The following is a 16,915-nucleotide window of genomic DNA, read 5'->3' as shown; positions in this document are numbered from 1 at the left end:
AGAAGAAATGCCACATTGTTTTTGGAATCTTAGGAGAAAGCGTAGAGCACCTATTGAGTTGATACCTCTAGATCCCGAATTAGAAAGGAATCTTAGGAGAAAGCGTAGAGCACCTATTGAGAGAGAGTTTGTTGAGATGGGAGATAACGTGAATGTGGAGCAACCTAGGGGAGAGAATGGACAGCCGAGAGCTGAAAATGTGGATTATACTAGATCACTTAGGGATTTGTTCACACCCGTTGCGACAAACTCTCCTTCGTGTATAGTATTGCCACCTACCAATGACACCCATTTTGATTTAAAGCCTCATGTCATCCAACTCCTACCCTCATTTCATGTCTTGGATCATGAAAATCCTTACAGCCATGTTAAGAAATTCAAGGATATATGTGTCACATTCAAGTTCGAGAATTTCTCCGAGTTAGTTTAGCTTAGACTTTTCCTTTTCTCTCTTCACGATAAAGCCAAGGCATGTTTGGACTCAAACATGCTTGGGTCTATTACATCTTGGGAAAACCTATTGAATAAGTTCTATAACAAGTTTTTCCCAATGTCCAAAGTGAATGAGTACAGAAAGGAGATAAGTTATTTTACTCAGGAGAAGGATGAAACATTTTCAGAAAGTTGGGAGAGATTTTAGGAGTTGTTGATAAGATGCCCTCTACATGGATATGAGAAATGGAGACTTGTTCAATTCTTCTACCAAGGATTAACTCAATCCAACCAAAGTATGATCGAGTTAATGAATGGGGGAGCATTCTTGAGTTTGACAGGGGATGAAGCTTACAGAACTTTGGATAAGTTATCCGACAACTTGCAATAGTAGGATTTTTCAAGTTGCCGGGACAGATCTTCCTGTATCCCTAAGAAAGGAGGCATCTATGAGGTTAAGGAAGACATTGATTTGAAGATGAAGATAGATGCTCTCACTAGGAAGGTCGATACTCTCGCAGTAGGTAAGTCCATCAATGCTGCCAACACACTCCATGGTGATAGTTGTTTCATCTGTGCTAGTCCTATGCACTTAGCACAGAATTGTCCATCCTTACCAACCTTTGTCGAGTCTCTGATGGAATAAGTGAACGCTTTCAATGATTGTAGGAAGCAAGCAAATGGGCCTTTCTCTAAGACCTACAATCCTGGGTGGCAAAACCACCCTAATTTCTCTTGGAAGCAGAATCAACCCATGAATCATGGAGGAGCCCCACATCATGCCCAAAATCAATACCCTCCCGGATTTCATAGTCAGGGTCATTCAACTCAACCAACACTGGCATACCAACCAACCACTCAAGTGTTAGCCTCTTCTTCACAATCTACTCTGGAGGAATCTCTCAAGGCCTTCATGCAGATTACAGGCCAATCTCTTAGTGAAGTGAAGAATGCCACCATGGTGAACACCCAGGTGATTGCCAAGCTGGAGGTTCAGATGGGTTAAATGGCTAATCACTTGGGTGAGAGAGAGAAGGGAAAGCTCCCCAATCAACTTGTGCCCAATCTAAAGTTACAGTTTGGTGTGGGATGTTCTTCAAATCCTGCACACCGGCAGGAGCATGTGCAAGCTATTGTCACACTAAGGTCTGGGAGACAAGTGGACAATCAAGTGGTTCTTCCTGAAGAGAACCTTACTATGCCTCAAGGGCAAGATAGTGGCAACAATGAGGAGAGGGATGGGGAGCCATCTAAAGCCACACCCATCGTTGAGGATCCCCTTCGGTCATTTGTGCCTAAGGCGCTATACCGAGACAGATTACAAGCACCTAAGAAGGGACGGAAGTTTGAGGACATTCTGGAAGTGTTCAAACAAGTTCAGATTAATATCTCATTTTTTGATGCCATCCAGCAAGTGCCGTCTTATGCCAAGTTCTTAAAGGACTTGATTATAGTTAAAAGGAGAACTAATGTCCCAAAGAAAGTTTATTTGACCAAACATGTTAACTCAATCCTTCAATGCAAGCTGCTTATTAAGTACAAGGACCCTGGGTCTCCTACTATCTATTGCATGATAGGAGTCAATAGAATTGAGAAGGCCTTATTAGTTCTTTGATGAGGATTGCCAGGAGGTATTTGGGGCTCTTAAGAAGATTCTGACGTCCACACTTATTATTCAGCCACCTAGTTGGGGTGCACATTTTGAGATTATGTGTGACGCTTCAGATTATGCAGTTGGAGCTATTTTGGGGCAGCGTATTGATAAACTCCCCCATGTCATTTATGATGTGAGTAGGACTTTGAACGATGCATAACTCAATTATTCTACCACTAAGAAGGAGTTGTTGGCAGTCGTTTTTGCTTTGGACAAGTTTCGATCATATTTGCTAGGATCCAAAGTCATTATCTACTCGGATCACGTGGCATTGAAGTATCTTTTCTAAAAAAAAAACATTCTAAATCTCGCCTCATCCGGTGGATCTTACTGCTGCAAGAGTTTGACATATAGATTCGGGATAAGAAGGGTTCCGAAAATGTGGTGGTCGAACATTTGTCTAGGATTAATGTGGATTTCACTGAGAAGGCCACCCCCATCTCTGAGACCTTCCCTGATGAGCAATTGATGCACATTGCTCACACTCCTTCAACCATGGTTTGTTGATATAGTGAATTATCTCGTCACCGGTCACATGTCTTTGCATTGGGGGCAGCAAGATAGGAACAAGTTTATGGCGATGGTGAAGTACTTTTTCTGGGATGACCCTTATCTTTTCAAGTATTGTCCCGACCAGATCATAAGAAGGTGTATCCCTAAGCATGACCAATCCAATGTCATCTCCTTTTGTCATGATCATGCGTGTGGATGCCACTTTAGTGTGAAGAAGACTGCTGCAAAGATTTTGCAGTGTGGATTTTATTGGCCCACCCTATTTCGAGATGCTCATGCCTACTGTACCTCGTGTGTGTGTTGCCAGAAGCTAGGAAGCATTTCGAGACGAAATATGATGCCCCTCAACCCTATTTTGATTGTTGATATTTTTGATGTGTGGGACATTGATTTCATGGGATCTTTCCCAAATTCCTTTGGCTATTTATACATCCTCATTGTTGTGATCTATGTGTCCAAATGGGTGGAAGCTGTTGCATGCAAGACCAATGATCATAGAGTTGTGGTCCACTTTTTGAAGGACAATATCTTTGCTCTTTTTGGTACTCCTCGAGCAATCATATGTGATGGAGGTAAACATTTCTGCAATAGGATTTTTGAACATTTGATGATGAAGTATTTCATCACAAATAAGGTTACCACCCCATATCACCCATATATGAGTGGACAAGTGGAGATTTCAAATCGAGAGATCAAGAGGATTTTGGAAAAGACTATGAACCCTTCAAGGAAAGATTGGTTTCTGCAATTGAATGATGCACTGTGGGCTTATTGGCATGTCACCTTATCATCTTGTGTACGGCAAAGCATGTCATCTGCCGGTGGAGTTGGAGCATACAGCATACTGGGCTATCAAGCAGCTGAACTTCGATCTTATAAAGGCTAGCTCACAGAGGAAGCTCCAACTCAATGAATTAGAGGAGCTGACGAATGATGCATATATATGATTGTGCGAAGTTATAAAGGAACGGATGAAGAAGGCTCATGACTAGAGTATTTTGAGACGATATTTTGAACTTGGTCAAAAAGTCCTTTACAATTCACGTCTGCATCTTTTTCCAGGCAAGCTCCGATCTCGATGGACATGCCCATTTATTGTTCGATCAGTTTTTCCTCATGGGGCCATAAGATTGAGGATCCAAAGAATGATACTACTTTCAAGGTTAATGGACAAAGGCTGAAACCATTCTTGGAGTTGATCAGTTCAGAGATTGAGACGACACTGTTGGAGGATCCCAGTTATTCAAGAGTGATGGTCGTCGATTGTGGAAAGCATGGTTGAAGACTGAAAACTTAGAGCTTGTGGGAGGCAACCCTCATTATTTTCCTTGTCACTTGATTTTGTTTGTTTGTTTTGTTTTTGTAGTGTTTTTCAGGATAAGTGTCTGCCATTCAAGTTTAGGGGAACGTTCTTCTACGGTACACTTGATTTACATTGCCCATTCGGTATTGTATTTCTCGACACATTGTGGACAATGTGTCATTTTAGTTTGGGGGTGGGGTAGACATTTCTATCTGTTGTTGTTGTTGTTGTTGCTTTTCCTTTTATTTTTATGGTAAAAATAAAATAAAAATTGCTATGTTGTTGATTGAGCATGATTACATTGCAACTGTAGTTTGCATGTCATTGGTTTGTTTAACATCGTGAACACTGTATGTCCTTAGAAATCTGAATCTTTTGACTCATTTGTTGGATTAGAGACACCTCACTTGTTTGAATTGTTTTTCACAAGCACATTAGCATTGGTTTCATGAGGTATGAGATTTGAATTAAGGTATGTGTATCTTGAGATTTGTAGGATGATTTGTTGATGAAACCTTGGCTTAAAAAAAAAAAAAAAAAAAATTATCAGTTTGAGTTCACATTGAGTGACTGGACCTCTTGCTTCACTAAGCATTGAGCGTTCGCGTAAAAAGATGAGAAATTCAATTTGGTTGATTGTATGGTTAGTTTGGCTTCGTATTTTTTTTTTTTTTTTACTTAAGTAAGTAAGCAAGCCCTTAGGGATGTTTCTACATCTAGTGCTCTAAAACCATTTGGTTTGGGAGTCCTAACACTCATTACATAGGTCAAGAAGGGCAGCACCGAATAAACACAAGGCAAACCATGATTTCTATTCAAAAGGAGCTCTTCATGCGTTAAATTCCAAGCTTGGCAGTAGAGATATACGTATAATGTGATTCTTGCCTTGAAAGTTGAATCCTTCGTAACTTAAAAACACAGGTGGACGTGCATAGAGGGCAGATCGTGCGGCGCCTTAGAGGTTGAGAGATATTTATTTATTTATTTTTGACCTAGCAACACCCAAAAGAAAAACCCTAGGACTTAGTTATATATTTGTTCTTTTTCTTATTTGTTCTTTTTCTTTCAAAAAAAAAAAAAAAAATTTGGAACGATTTTTGCTTAAATGGTCATGTGGAATGCACGTAATTGACTTTCTGTCCAAACTGACGGGTAAGTGGACGGATGGTGTGTATTGCCACAAGTTGGCTAGTTCGGGGGTTCATGGGCTTGTCTTCATTTAATTACTGATACCCTGCCTTTGTGATTTCGTCCATTGATAGGAGATTGAACTGAAAAAAGCCCAGTGGAGCGCTCTGTTTGAGCCATATCTATTTTTTGAGGCATACAAAAACTATTTACATGTCGATATAGTTGCCGCTGATGCTGATGCTGATGATTTGCTAGCTTGGAAGGGATGGGTGGAGTCTCGGTTTAGACAACTTACCCTGAAGGTTAAATCTGTCTTTAAGATATCGTTAGGATGCAGGAGTGAACTTCTGTGTGTTATAGGCTACTATTTTTCATGCATTCATTGCTCATTAAATATTTTACACACTGGAGGCAGGAGGTATGGTTGTTTCTTCTTATTAGTGCTTTTCATTCATCACTGTGCAGATAGAAAGGGACACAAATGGGATGCTGCAGTGCCATCCTTATCCAAATGAATATGTGGATGCCTCCAAGCCGTGTCCGTATTGTGCTTTCTTCATGGGCTTGCAGAGGAAAGAGGGTGTTAGAGGTCAAGAAGGCCAGCAATTTGATATACGTGGAACAGTTGATGAGTTCAGGCAAGATATCAATATGTACATGTTTTGGAAACCAGGGATGGATATTTTTGTTTCTCACGTTCGTCGAAAGCAGCTTCCTGCTTTTGTTTTTCCTGATGGTTATAAACGTTCTCGATTGTCAAGGCACGGAAGCCAGCAGGCTGAAAAAACTTGTGAAGATGATGTGGGGTGTTGGTCTGGGTCTGCTGAAAGACGTCTCAAGAGGAAATATGATCCTGAAACGGTGGATGTTAAGCCGGAAAAACCAGAGAAGCGAGTCTCTATTAGCCCACAACCGCCAGAGTTGGTTACTCCAGAAAGTCGTACAAGTAGGTCTGGTGGAGTTTCTCAGGTCAGCTTCAGTGAAGGGGTTAAGATTAGACTGTACGTTTAACTGGGCATGTAGATGGCAACTCTGAGGTTAAGTCATCTGGTGGACTGTTCGGGAGTGAAGAGGGTATCATAGAAAATCATGTGCAGATGGGTGAAACTGTTGTTAATGACTCTGTCAACTTGACTGAGCAAGCTTTTGTAAGTTCATATAATTTGCCAGAAGTTAGGAATGAAGTAATGGTAACTGAAGCAGTGGAGAAACCTGACATGTATTCCCAGAATGGGGACAAAGTTGAGATAGCTTACATGGAGAGTGCGGAGACTGGATCTACCTGCAGACTGCTGAATTGGACGGAGGGTGCTGTTGATGCTGATCAAGAAGTGGCCAAACCATGTAATCAGACAATAGGTAAAGAAAATGCTTGAAGTGTATTAAGTCTCAAGTCGGTGGCACAATGTTTGGAAGGTCACTATAATTAAACAGGGAGTCACTTATATGAAAGGAGAGAGCCAGCACCTTGGTAAGTGGCCCATTAATTGCTGGCTATCTTTATGGTTCTTCCAGGTGCACACCATGAGACATCTTGTGAGCTGGGTGGGAGCAGGGATCAGCAATGCAAAGCGTGTGCATAGCTTCGCGGTTTTGCTGCAGATTGCCCGATGAAGCTGAGAAGTGAAAATGTAAGTAAGAAACTGGTTTGGTTACTTAACCAAAACCAGGAAAGATGTGTTTATTTATAATGATCATTGTACACCAGTTTAGGAAATATTAGTACAACACTTTACATCAAGTTGACCATGTAAAATGAAAACAAAAACAGAAAAGAGTCTTGTTGAATTTGAGGAGCCGTGAGTCAACCCGGAAACAAGGAGGAGAAAAGTGCAGCAGAATTCCTGGAGGGAATCGGGCTGCAGGTCAGCTGTGTAGACTGTTCTAAGCTGCTGAGGATCAATCACCTGATGTCTTAGGATCGTGTGCATGCTGACTCCCAAGGAAGTATGCTGAGGAAAACTAGAAAAATAGAAAAGGAAGGCAGGGGCTGAGTAAGGCTAGTAGCCATTACTCTGTAGTGACTTGATTTTCTTTTCCACTTTGATTTTCTTTTTCCACTTGGTTCTCTTCTTAACAAGAAGAGTGTAGAAGGCTACTAATGTATGAAGTAAAAAGGTACTCTGAAGACTGGTCCTCTGTTCTCTACTCTTCTTTGCGGATGTGGGAAGTTTTGTAGCCTTCTGTTGGTGAAAGAATCCATTTAACTCGGCAGAATATTTATTTACAAGAGAAAATTGCGCCGCTCTCTCTCTCTCTCTCAATTGATGAATTAATGGAATTGATGAATAATGGAGGAATGGGAAAATGGAAGGTGATAATGAACTCCAATTAATGGCCGGAGACAGACCCCAAGTGAATCCAATTAAGGCTGGAAACAAACCACAAGACAAAAGTCTATATTAATTCTCTCTATATTCATTAACGACCAAATGACCTTTAAATAGAAATACAAACAGATAAAGCCTAAATGATAACACCTAAAGTTCTAATATTCAAAATCAAATAAACTATAATCCTAATCTTACCTAATCTAATCCTAATGAATTCCAACTCCACCTCTTAATCTAATCTGACCCCTATCATTTAATCCGTCTAATATATCATAATTCCCTGGATCTTCAAAGTTTCTAAAATCCTTGATGAATGATGCGATTTTTACAAGTTCCTGTCGTGCTTCCGAATCCCGGACACTACTGTATGAGTTGGTGCAATTCTAAACATAGCTGTCAGCATCTTCCTCAGATACCTTCCGACTCTGCTTGTAACTAGAAAGATATGTAGCACTGCCGAGGAGAGGAGCAACATCAAACTCGCTTCCCATCTTTTTCCCTTCAGAAGCTCTGGAAGTGCTGCAGCGGCAAAGAATCTGCAAAACCTCCTCCATGGAAGGCCGAGTTGAAGGTGATGTCCCGGTACACATGAGTCCTAGTTTAAAAACACTAGACATCTCTTCCAAGTAACATGCTTTCTTGATTTCATTGTCGAGGGCATCAGCAATAGACTTTCTTTCCTTATAGTGCCACCATGCCCATTCTGCTAGGCTCATGTGCTCGTCCCCGCTTTGGGCGTCTCTTCCCGTAGCGAGTTCGAGAAGTACAACTCCAAAGCTGTATACATCGATCTTCTCATTCACCTTCGCCGTATAAGCATACTCTGCAATGCAAATCATGGAATATGTTAGCTGATGTGCCTCTAATTACATGCTAACACGTGTTAAAAATTAAAAATTAAGGTGCTCTTACCCGGGGCGATGTAACCGACGGAGCCTGCGACAGCAGACATCGTTTGGGGCTTTCCATGCTGATCTAAAATCTTGGCTAGCCCAAAATCTGCTATGCTTGCCTTGAACTCAGCATCCAACAAAATGTTGCTGGACTTGACATCTCGATGGATGATCGGAGGAGAGCAGTCATTGTGCATGTAATACAGGCCTTGGGCTACCCCGATTGCAATCTGCAACCTCTTAGGCCAATCCAAGACCATAAGATGCACTGGATTCATACCTGTCGTTGATCTCCTCTCCTTCCCATGGAGCCATTTATCTAGACTCTGATTTTCCTTGTACTCGTAGACAAGAAGCTTTGTGTCCTGGCACGAAAAACAGCACAACAATTTCACTATATTCGAATGCCTAATCATACCCAGCACCTGAACCTCCGCCATAAATTCTTTCTCCAGCTTGTGATCTAATGTCTTGTCGCTCCAAATTCTTTTCACAGCAACAAATTCGCCCGGACGGTCAGTGGGAATCCGGTATACTTTTCCCGACCCGCCACTTCCTAAAAGGTTATTTTCAGTCAGATTCGACAGAATGTTCAATTTTTCAAAATCCAATCTACGGAACGACGTAATCTTCCACGTTCCCAGATTGCGTCGGTGCTTTTTAGTCCGGCAGCCTCTTAACTTATACAAGACCAAAGAAAGAGTGACGAGGAAAACTATAACGGCGAGAACTAGAATCATGGCAAGGTAGGTAGAGGACAGTTTGTTGGAGCTACCAAGTTGAGTAGTGTAACAGCTTGGAACGCCTGGAATTGGATTATCAGCGCATAGATTTGAATTGTTGAGGAAACTGTTTTCATATGCAAGGTTTTCAAACTGATATGGGATTTTCCCAGATAGTTGATTGTAGGACAAATTGAGTGAAGTAAGCCTCAAATTGCCAATTTCTGGTGGGATTTCACCGGACAGTTGGTTTTCCGATAAGTCCAAATAAAGGAGGTCAGGTAAATACCCAACCACGCCTGGGATTTTGCCTGAAAGCTTATTTCTTGAGAGGTTCAAAGTAGTCAACGATTTCCATGAGATGATCTCCGATGGAAGTTCGCCAGAAAGTTGATTACCATCCAGAAAAAGAGAATTAAGACGATGAAGACTTGTTAGTTCCACTGGGATTTTCCCCGAGAGCAGATTGTTGCTTGCATCATACACAACCAAGTTCACCCAGGATGCGACTCCTACAGGAATTTGACCTGAAAATTTGTTTTTTCCGATTTCTAGCCTCGACAAATTCCTAGCAAACTTACTTGGAAGCTCGCCGGAAAACGAGTTGTCAGTTAACATCAAGCTTGATAGATTCAGCGATGTCCAAAGGCCAAAAGGAAGCTCACCGGAGAAGTTGTTTTCGTGAAGCTGAACAGTGCGCAAACTAGTACAATTTCCAACCCATTTCGGCAATTCTCCGCTGAGATTGTTAGAAAATGCAACCAGTCCTTGCAAAGCACCTCCATCGCATAAATGTTGAGGCAATTGACCGCTTAGTTGATTTCCCGAGACTTCAAATGCTTCGAGCTTCGAATTCAGGCCCATCTCCGCCGGCAAAGTTCCAGTCAATTTGTTGCTAAAAACCCGAAAATCAATCAGTGGAAGTAGGCCTAAACTTTTCGGGATTTCGCCGGTAAGTTGATTAGTAAACAAACTCAATAGTTTCAAATATTTTAACTTGCCGAAATCTTCCGGAATTGAACCGGTCAAGTTGTTCATCGAAAGATCAACACCGATCAAATTTGTCGATTCAACCAAGCTGGGTATCTCCCCGGCCAATCTATTATGAAAGAGATACACATAGCTTAAATTCTTTAACAAAAACAACCCACTAGGAATCGCACCTACCAAATTGTTCCTTGCTAAATCCAAGTGCTCCAGGCTCGGAAGACCAGAAATGTTTTCTGGGATTTCGCCGATCAAATTTGTCACAGTCATCCACATAAACCTCAACTTCCTCAGCCGTCCAAACTCCGGCGGTATCGGCGCAGGTACAAACTTGTCATTATAGGCCATGCGCAGAACTTCAAGATTGGACAAGTTCCCGATATCCCTTGGAAACGTGCCGTTGAACTCATTTTGATAGAGATTCAACGTGTGAAGCTCCGGCAGCCTCCCTATCGCCTCGGGGATATCGCCGGAGAAATTGTTCGCGCCCAGGTCTATGTACTGGAGAGTCGGAATCCGGTCGATGTCGTCCGGGATTGGGCCGACAAAATAGTTCTGGGAGAGGTCAAGAAGTTGGAGCTTGGAGCAATTGTATAGGACTCTTGGAAACTCTCCGGGGATGTAATTATAAGAGAGGTCGAGGATGTTGAGGTTCCTGAGGTCGCAAATTGTTGCCGGGATTTTGTGGGTGATGTTTTTGTCCCGGAGGATGATTCCGGTGACAGTGCCGTTGGCGCATTCGATCTCCGGCCAATCGCAAGGTGAGGATGAGGAGTTCCAGGACTGTATGGACGGTGGATTGCCCCACTGCCGTTTAAGGTTCAGTAGCGTGGCTCGTTCGGTGTTATCGGATCTTGAATTTACTTGGAGGGGTGTGGGGATGAGGATGAGGAGCAGAAGGAGGAATGGGGTTCTGAGAAATGAAACTGGTAGTTTGGACATTTTGGTGGGTTCAGTTGGCTACTCCGGCTGAGTACTGTTTCGCCGGGAAAAGGTGGGAAAGTAATTGGGCTGTTGGGGTTTAAATCCGATAGGGAGTCGTCTGCGGTCAAACTAACGTTTTCTGTTCAAACACGGATGTATTTTATATGTGACACTGTTACTGAGGTCTATCCAACTCCACCGAATACTGACTCTGACCATTTTTTCAACATCTCCCTATAGAAATATAAATATATTTTTCTTTAATAGAAGGGGGGATTTTTTATTTATTTATTTATTTATTTTGTCCTAAGGAATTTGGAAATATGGGATAACCGAAAGAGTCGAGAACTTGTTATTAACAAATTTTTGTAAAATAATTAGAAACTGACGTACTAATATATTTTATTTGAATTATATATTTATTATTCTCTTCTTTTTTAATGATAAAAATTAATTTCATTAAAACTATATAAAAAAAAAGGGTACATGAGGAGGGGGTGGAGATTGCAACAAAAATCTTACATTGTATCAGACACGTATATTTGTGTTTTAAAAGCTATAAAAATGATGTTTTGGGGCTAGGGCTCCATTATATGTGTTCCCCAACCTCAAGACCGACCCAGCAGCTCTATAGAGAGAAAATAGAGAGAGAAAAAGAAAGTAATGGAAGGGAATATGAGATTTTGAGAGGAGATTAAGAGAATGAAGTGTGCTTGGAACATGAGAACTTAGAGAAAGCTTTAAGGGTGAGATTCTAACACCCTTTTCAATTTCTTGTAATTTCTATTGAGTATGGGTACTTATGTTTACTATTTTGAGATTTATGAGATATGGTATGTGTTGGGTTAATGGGTTTGGTTTGTTGTTTAATATTTCTAGGATGAATCTTAGGGTGATTCATGTTGTTTATTGAGTCGGTAGGTTATAGTTTTATTAAACATATGTTATTTCATTATTTTATTATGATTAACCCACTGTTTATAGAGATTAAACTTAGACCCATGTGTTTTAGAGAGGTATTATGATAGATTTGTTGATGGGTTATTGGGTCTAAGTTTATAAGTTGGATATTATGAGATTGACGTTGCTTTATGGGAACATTAATGATGGGTTAGAGATTAGATGTTATGGATAGACATTGATATGCATGAAAGTTATATTTGAGTTTAGAATCGTATTAAGAAGTAAAAATTGAGCCTTAGATCATGTTTGAATGGATTAAGCTAGGACGTTTTAGAAATTGGGGTTTTGCTAGATTGACCGAACTATCAGCATCAATTGTTCGATCGGTATTCATTCCGAACGATTGATGCCGATCATTCGACATAAGTACTGAACATTCGATGGTCATGCAAAATGACCATTTTACCCTCAGAATAGTTTTAGGAGTATTTTAGCTTAGATTAAGACTGATGATCGACCCTTTCACAAATTTGGACGTTGTGGATTGTCAAGGAATTTACTCGGTGGAAAATCACGACTAAGGTGAATAAAACTCACATGGATACTTGTTATTATCATTTTTCCTGTTTTGTATGATTATTTTGTGTACCAAAACATGCATGTATACAACTCACATGAAACATACTTTTTGATTATTAACTCTATTTTGTGAAAATGAGTGATTAATGACAAGATAATGAAAATGATGAGTTTATGAAAAGCATGTATGTAAAAGACAATGAATATTACATTACATGGTATACTGGTACGTGCAGGATAATGGTCAAAGGTTTATTTGTTTTTATGTTTGCCCTTGGATCCAATGGTTGTTTTGTGAATGGTGCACCACGCTTGAATGAGGTCATGGTTACAGACATTATTAGCAGCGTGGGCCACCCGATATCAGACTTGGTCAAGCTATTAATGATGAACGATAGCATAAATATCCGGGGCACCGGTGTTGTATTACAGGTTCCTTGGGACACCATCAACCCTGCAGGGAAGAGGTTAATATTCTAGGTAGACCATACAGAATTGAAGTATGACATGATTCTCTTGTTACAACATATATTATATCTATATTACATTAATGACCATTTTGTGAAATGAGGAATTATAACTGTACATTGATGCATGTGATTTTTATAAATAACTAAGTTCACCACATGATAACCTGTTATCATGTGTATTATTACTCTTGTATCTTTTCTACCTATGAAATATCTGTTGTTTCATAGTTGAACCACCTTTAGATATTGGATTTGAGATGGACCTTGAAGTAGATGCATCCGTTTGTCGTAGTGATATCGATCCGGTTAACTCTCGAGGACTTATTGGAGGATTTTGAAGGCCGCTCATGGTAATTAGTACTTTTGGGTGATGTGTAGGCTTAGTATTTAATGCTCAATTGTGTATTAATGTTTAGTTTTGATCGATGATATGTAATGTGATTTCAATTAATGTAATGATTCTTAGTAGATGCTTTGGTTATAACTAATGTTGATAGAATATCTTATGTTTCCGCTACATTGTATTCTCTTTTTGGGAAGTAGTAGATCCCTAAGTCTTATTCCTTGTAGAATGATATTGGGAGACGAACTGTGAAGTTAATTAATTTTTCGAGGCGTTACAAAGATACCTTTGGAACCTCAGTTGATCCTCAGGAACGAATTGCTTCACTAGAGAAACATATGATGCAAATGTCGAAGAATGTGGATACCTTGGTTTCTTAGAACGAACATTTGTTGCTCCAAATTTCAAAAGATCTTAAATGAAAAAAAATCCTACCCGAGAAGGGGAAGGAGAAAGTCAAGAAAGGGAGACCGAGGAAACAGAGGAAGTTCAGCACATCCGAGTGCCATATCAAGGATTCGAGCAAGGGTTGCACAAGACAAATGACCAAGAAGGAACTGACAGTCTTAATACAGAGGTGAATGATTTGGAGGCCAAATGCGAGCAGATGGCTCGGGAAATGAAGGTGTCAGAAAAGAGGTCTATGGTGGAGGACCTGTTACAAAATACCAACCTCCCGTTCATTAGTAGGGTAAAGAATTCCCCCTTCCCTAGAAATTTAAAGTTCCTCATATTCCCCTGTATGATGGAACCAAAGATCCTGCTAAACATCTGGAGACGTATCGGGTGCATCTCGTCATTCATGGAACTCTCGTTGAAGTAGCCTGTCGAGCTTTTCCTCTTACCCTTACTCCGAATGCTCAACATTGTTTTGGGAAATTGCCTCTCAAATTTATAGGTGATTTTGATACCCTTGCAAGAATTTTCTTGACCTAATTCCTTGCAGGTAGGAGGCGTAAGAAGCCCTCCGCTTACCTCTTGACTTTAAAACATAGAGAATTAGAATCTTTCGGAGGTTACATCACTCGGTTCAACCAAGAAAAGCTCACTGTTGACAATCCCAAGGAGGACATGGTGTTGGCTGCTCTTCTCTGGAATATCAAAACAAAGACCTTGCATGGGAAGGTTAGCCAGGTGTACTCCCGCAACACTCCAAGAATTTATGGATAAAGTTGAAGAATTCATCAATGACGAGGAAACCCTTAAGGCATTGATAAAATCTCGAGGAAAGCCAAAGAGTTCCTGAGAAGAAGCGAAAAGAGTCCCTAGTACAACAAGGAGGCAAGCACTCGAAGAAGGAAGTGAAGAAATTCAAGGGTGGTGTGTCCCAATCAGAAGGAAGTTACACTCGATTGAAAACCAATATGACAGAGATCCTTACGGAAATATAGGAAGATCCAGAGTTCACTGGCCCTTGAAGATGCTATCTACTCCACACAGAAGAGACCCAAAGAAGTACTGTGAATTTCACACAGATCATGACCATGAAACCGATTAATGCGTAGTGCTGCATTTTAATATTGAAAAGCTAATAAAAAATGGTAAGCTTGCAAAATTTGTAGCCGAGCAGAGGCAAGGAAGACCTTATTAGGACCTTGACCACCTGAGGAATGATAATGATATAAGGGATGAACACAGGAGAGACCGAGAATATTGACCAAGATCCCTGAGGAATTAGGAAGTAATGGCAGAAATACAGACAATAACCGGTGGATTTGCAGGGGGAGGAGAATTATGACGTCTCACATCGTTTGGAATGGGGATGTGCTTATATGTATAAACACACCCTTCTTGACACAACGTATTTTAAAGTCGCGATAGCCATAAACCTATCAGGACTCCACAGTTAAGCTTGCTTCTGCGAGAGTAGTACCAGGATGAGTGACCTCTTGAGATGTCTGGTTCGGGGGAGCCAAAAGCGAACAATATTATGTTATTGGGGGTGGGTCATTACAAATGGTATCAAAGTCATTGCCCAGCCTGAGATGGGGGAGCGTACACATGCCCATGAGGGTTGCCAGCAGGCACTCGTTGGGACACCAAGAATGGGAAGATCCCATGAGGGTCGCAGCGGGGACGCTGGGTCCCATGAGGGGGGGTGATCGTGACGTCTCACATTGCTTGGGAATGGAGATGTGCTTATATGTATAAACGCACCCTTCTTGACACAACACATTTTAAAACCATGATGGCTATGAACTTATCAGAACTTCGCAGTTAAACGTGCTTCTATGAGATTAGTACCAGAATGGGTGACCATCTGGGAAGTCTGGTTCGGGGGAGCTAAAAGTGGATAATATTGTGTCATTGGGGGTGGGTTGTTACAAGAATGTTCCTCGGCAAGAAGGAATCATGCTAGGCAAATGAATGCTTGGAAGGAAGTACTAACTCTCAGTAGATCATCCAAAGCATTGAGAAGGTAATCTCCATCCTAACTTTCTCGGATGAAGACGAAGTAGGAATATCACTACCCCATGATGGTGCTCTAGTAATAACCATGACAGTAGCAAATCATGTTGTCCATTGGATCCTAGTGGATAATGGAAGTTCTGCTGACATACTCTATTGGCCGACATTCCAAAAAATGAAGTTGGACTGAGAGGTGATCAAAACGGTACAATCCCCCCTAGTCTTTTTTGCAAGAGAGAAGGCCCAGCCAATATGAGTAGTTGCTATGCTAGTAACAACTGCCTCGAAGCAGTCCACAGTCATGGTCAATTTCTTGGTGGTAGACTGACCATCAGCTTACAACTCTATTGTCGGAAGACCAACTTTAAACAAATTATGGGCGGTAACTTCAACTCATCATTTGAAGATGAAGTTCCCAACCAACAACAGAGTTGGAGAGACAAAAGGAGACCAACTTACAGCCAGGAAGTGCTATAACACTACAGTAAAAGTTCTTAAAGACAAAGAAACTATATTGGTAGGGATGGAGTTTCGAAACAAAAACATGCAATAGAAGAATTGGAAGAAATACAAATTGATGAATCGTGTAGAATAGTGAAGATCGGGTCCCAACCGTCCCAAGAGTTTCAAATAGGCTCTGAAAATTCCTCAAAAATAAAAATATGTCTTTGCTTCGACACATAAAGATATGTCGAAAATCAATCCCTCGGTAGTTGTCCACTGGCTTAATGTGGATCCCACCACTAGGCCAGTTAAGCAAAAGAGACGAAGCTTCGCTCTTGAGCGCAATCAAGCGGCTGCAGATGAAGTGGAGAAGCTCCTTCAAGTAGGCTTCATCAAAGAATCTCACTATCACGATTGGCTAGCAAATGTTGTGATAGTTAAGAAATCCAACACCAAGTGGAGAATGTACATGGAATTCACAGATTTAAACAAAGCATGCCCGAAAGATAGCTTCCCAACCCCACGGATCAACCTCTTGGTGGATTCAACTTTCGGGCATGAACTTCTGAGCTTCATGGACGCGTTCGTGGGATACAATCAAATCTAGATGGATGAGTCCAACCAGGACAACATAGCCTTCATCACCGACTGATGATTGTATTACTATAAAGTGATGCCGTTCGGATTAAAGAATGCCGGAGCAACTTACCAACGACTAGTGGACATGATGTTCAAAAAACATATTGGTAGAAATATGGAGGTTTACGTAGATGATATGATGGTGAAGAGCCTCAAGTCAGAGGATAATATTATCGATCTAGAAGAAGCTTTCCATATGTTAAGATAGTATGGGATGAAACTTAACCCAAAAAATG

At 41.0% G+C, this 16,915-nt stretch overlaps 3 protein-coding genes and 1 non-coding gene across 6 annotated transcripts in view; 2 read left to right on the top strand and 2 right to left on the bottom strand.

The window, feature by feature from the left end:
- The window catches only part of LOC133871182 (nuclear poly(A) polymerase 4-like), a 47,614-nt gene extending 40,332 nt beyond the window's left edge, over nt 1-7,282 (top strand). For 2 of the 3 annotated variants that reach the window (XR_009900836.1, XR_009900834.1), the window contains one exon: nt 6,416-7,282. The gene's annotated coding sequence lies outside the window, so the exon portion shown is untranslated. The remainder of the gene's footprint in view (nt 1-6,415) is intronic. The other variant, XR_009900835.1, reaches the window with a different exon arrangement.
- LOC133872090 (small nucleolar RNA R71) lies at nt 567-672 on the bottom strand. The gene has a single exon (XR_009900939.1). It is a non-coding gene; the product is annotated as a small nucleolar RNA R71 (small nucleolar RNA).
- On the top strand, nt 3,678-6,409 carry LOC133871567 (nuclear poly(A) polymerase 4-like). Its single transcript, XM_062308996.1, has 4 exons — nt 3,678-3,876; nt 3,966-4,018; nt 5,165-5,335; nt 5,499-6,409. Exons 1-4 carry the CDS (start codon nt 3,678-3,680, stop codon nt 6,042-6,044), a joined length of 969 nt encoding a protein of 322 aa, XP_062164980.1. The 3' UTR covers nt 6,045-6,409.
- Nucleotides 7,283-7,431: 149 nt separating the features above from the next.
- LOC133871181 (receptor-like protein kinase HSL1) lies at nt 7,432-11,023 on the bottom strand. Its single transcript, XM_062308571.1, has 2 exons — nt 8,279-11,023; nt 7,432-8,189 (listed from the first exon to the last, which is right to left on the bottom strand). Exons 1-2 carry the CDS (start codon nt 10,908-10,910, stop codon nt 7,750-7,752), a joined length of 3,072 nt encoding a protein of 1,023 aa, XP_062164555.1. The 5' UTR covers nt 10,911-11,023; the 3' UTR covers nt 7,432-7,749.
- Between the last annotated feature and the right edge of the window lie 5,892 nt (nt 11,024-16,915).

Source organism: Alnus glutinosa, chromosome 6 (genome assembly GCF_958979055.1).
Source record: "Alnus glutinosa chromosome 6, dhAlnGlut1.1, whole genome shotgun sequence".
NCBI lineage: Eukaryota > Viridiplantae > Streptophyta > Magnoliopsida > Fagales > Betulaceae > Alnus > Alnus glutinosa.
The sequence above is the reverse complement of the archived record's forward strand: the minus strand, read 5'-3'. Positions and strand labels throughout refer to the sequence as shown.

What these genes read in the sequence shown, in the direction of transcription:
- LOC133871567 (XM_062308996.1), top strand. Translation starts at nt 3,678, where the DNA reads ATGGACATGCCCATTTATTGTTCGATCAGTTTTTCCTCATGGGGCCAT. An exon ending in CGTCGATTGTGGAAAGCATG is followed by an intron (nt 3,877 to 3,965) that starts GTTGAAGACTGA and finishes TTGTTTTTGTAG; the next exon opens with TGTTTTTCAGGATAAGTGTC. An exon ending in TAGGGGAACGTTCTTCTACG is followed by an intron (nt 4,019 to 5,164) that starts GTACACTTGATT and finishes GTCCATTGATAG; the next exon opens with GAGATTGAACTGAAAAAAGC.
- LOC133871181 (XM_062308571.1), bottom strand. Translation starts at nt 10,910, where the DNA reads ATGTCCAAACTACCAGTTTCATTTCTCAGAACCCCATTCCTCCTTCTG. An exon ending in CGTCGGTTACATCGCCCCGG is followed by an intron (nt 8,190 to 8,278) that starts GTAAGAGCACCT and finishes TTTGCATTGCAG; the next exon opens with AGTATGCTTATACGGCGAAG.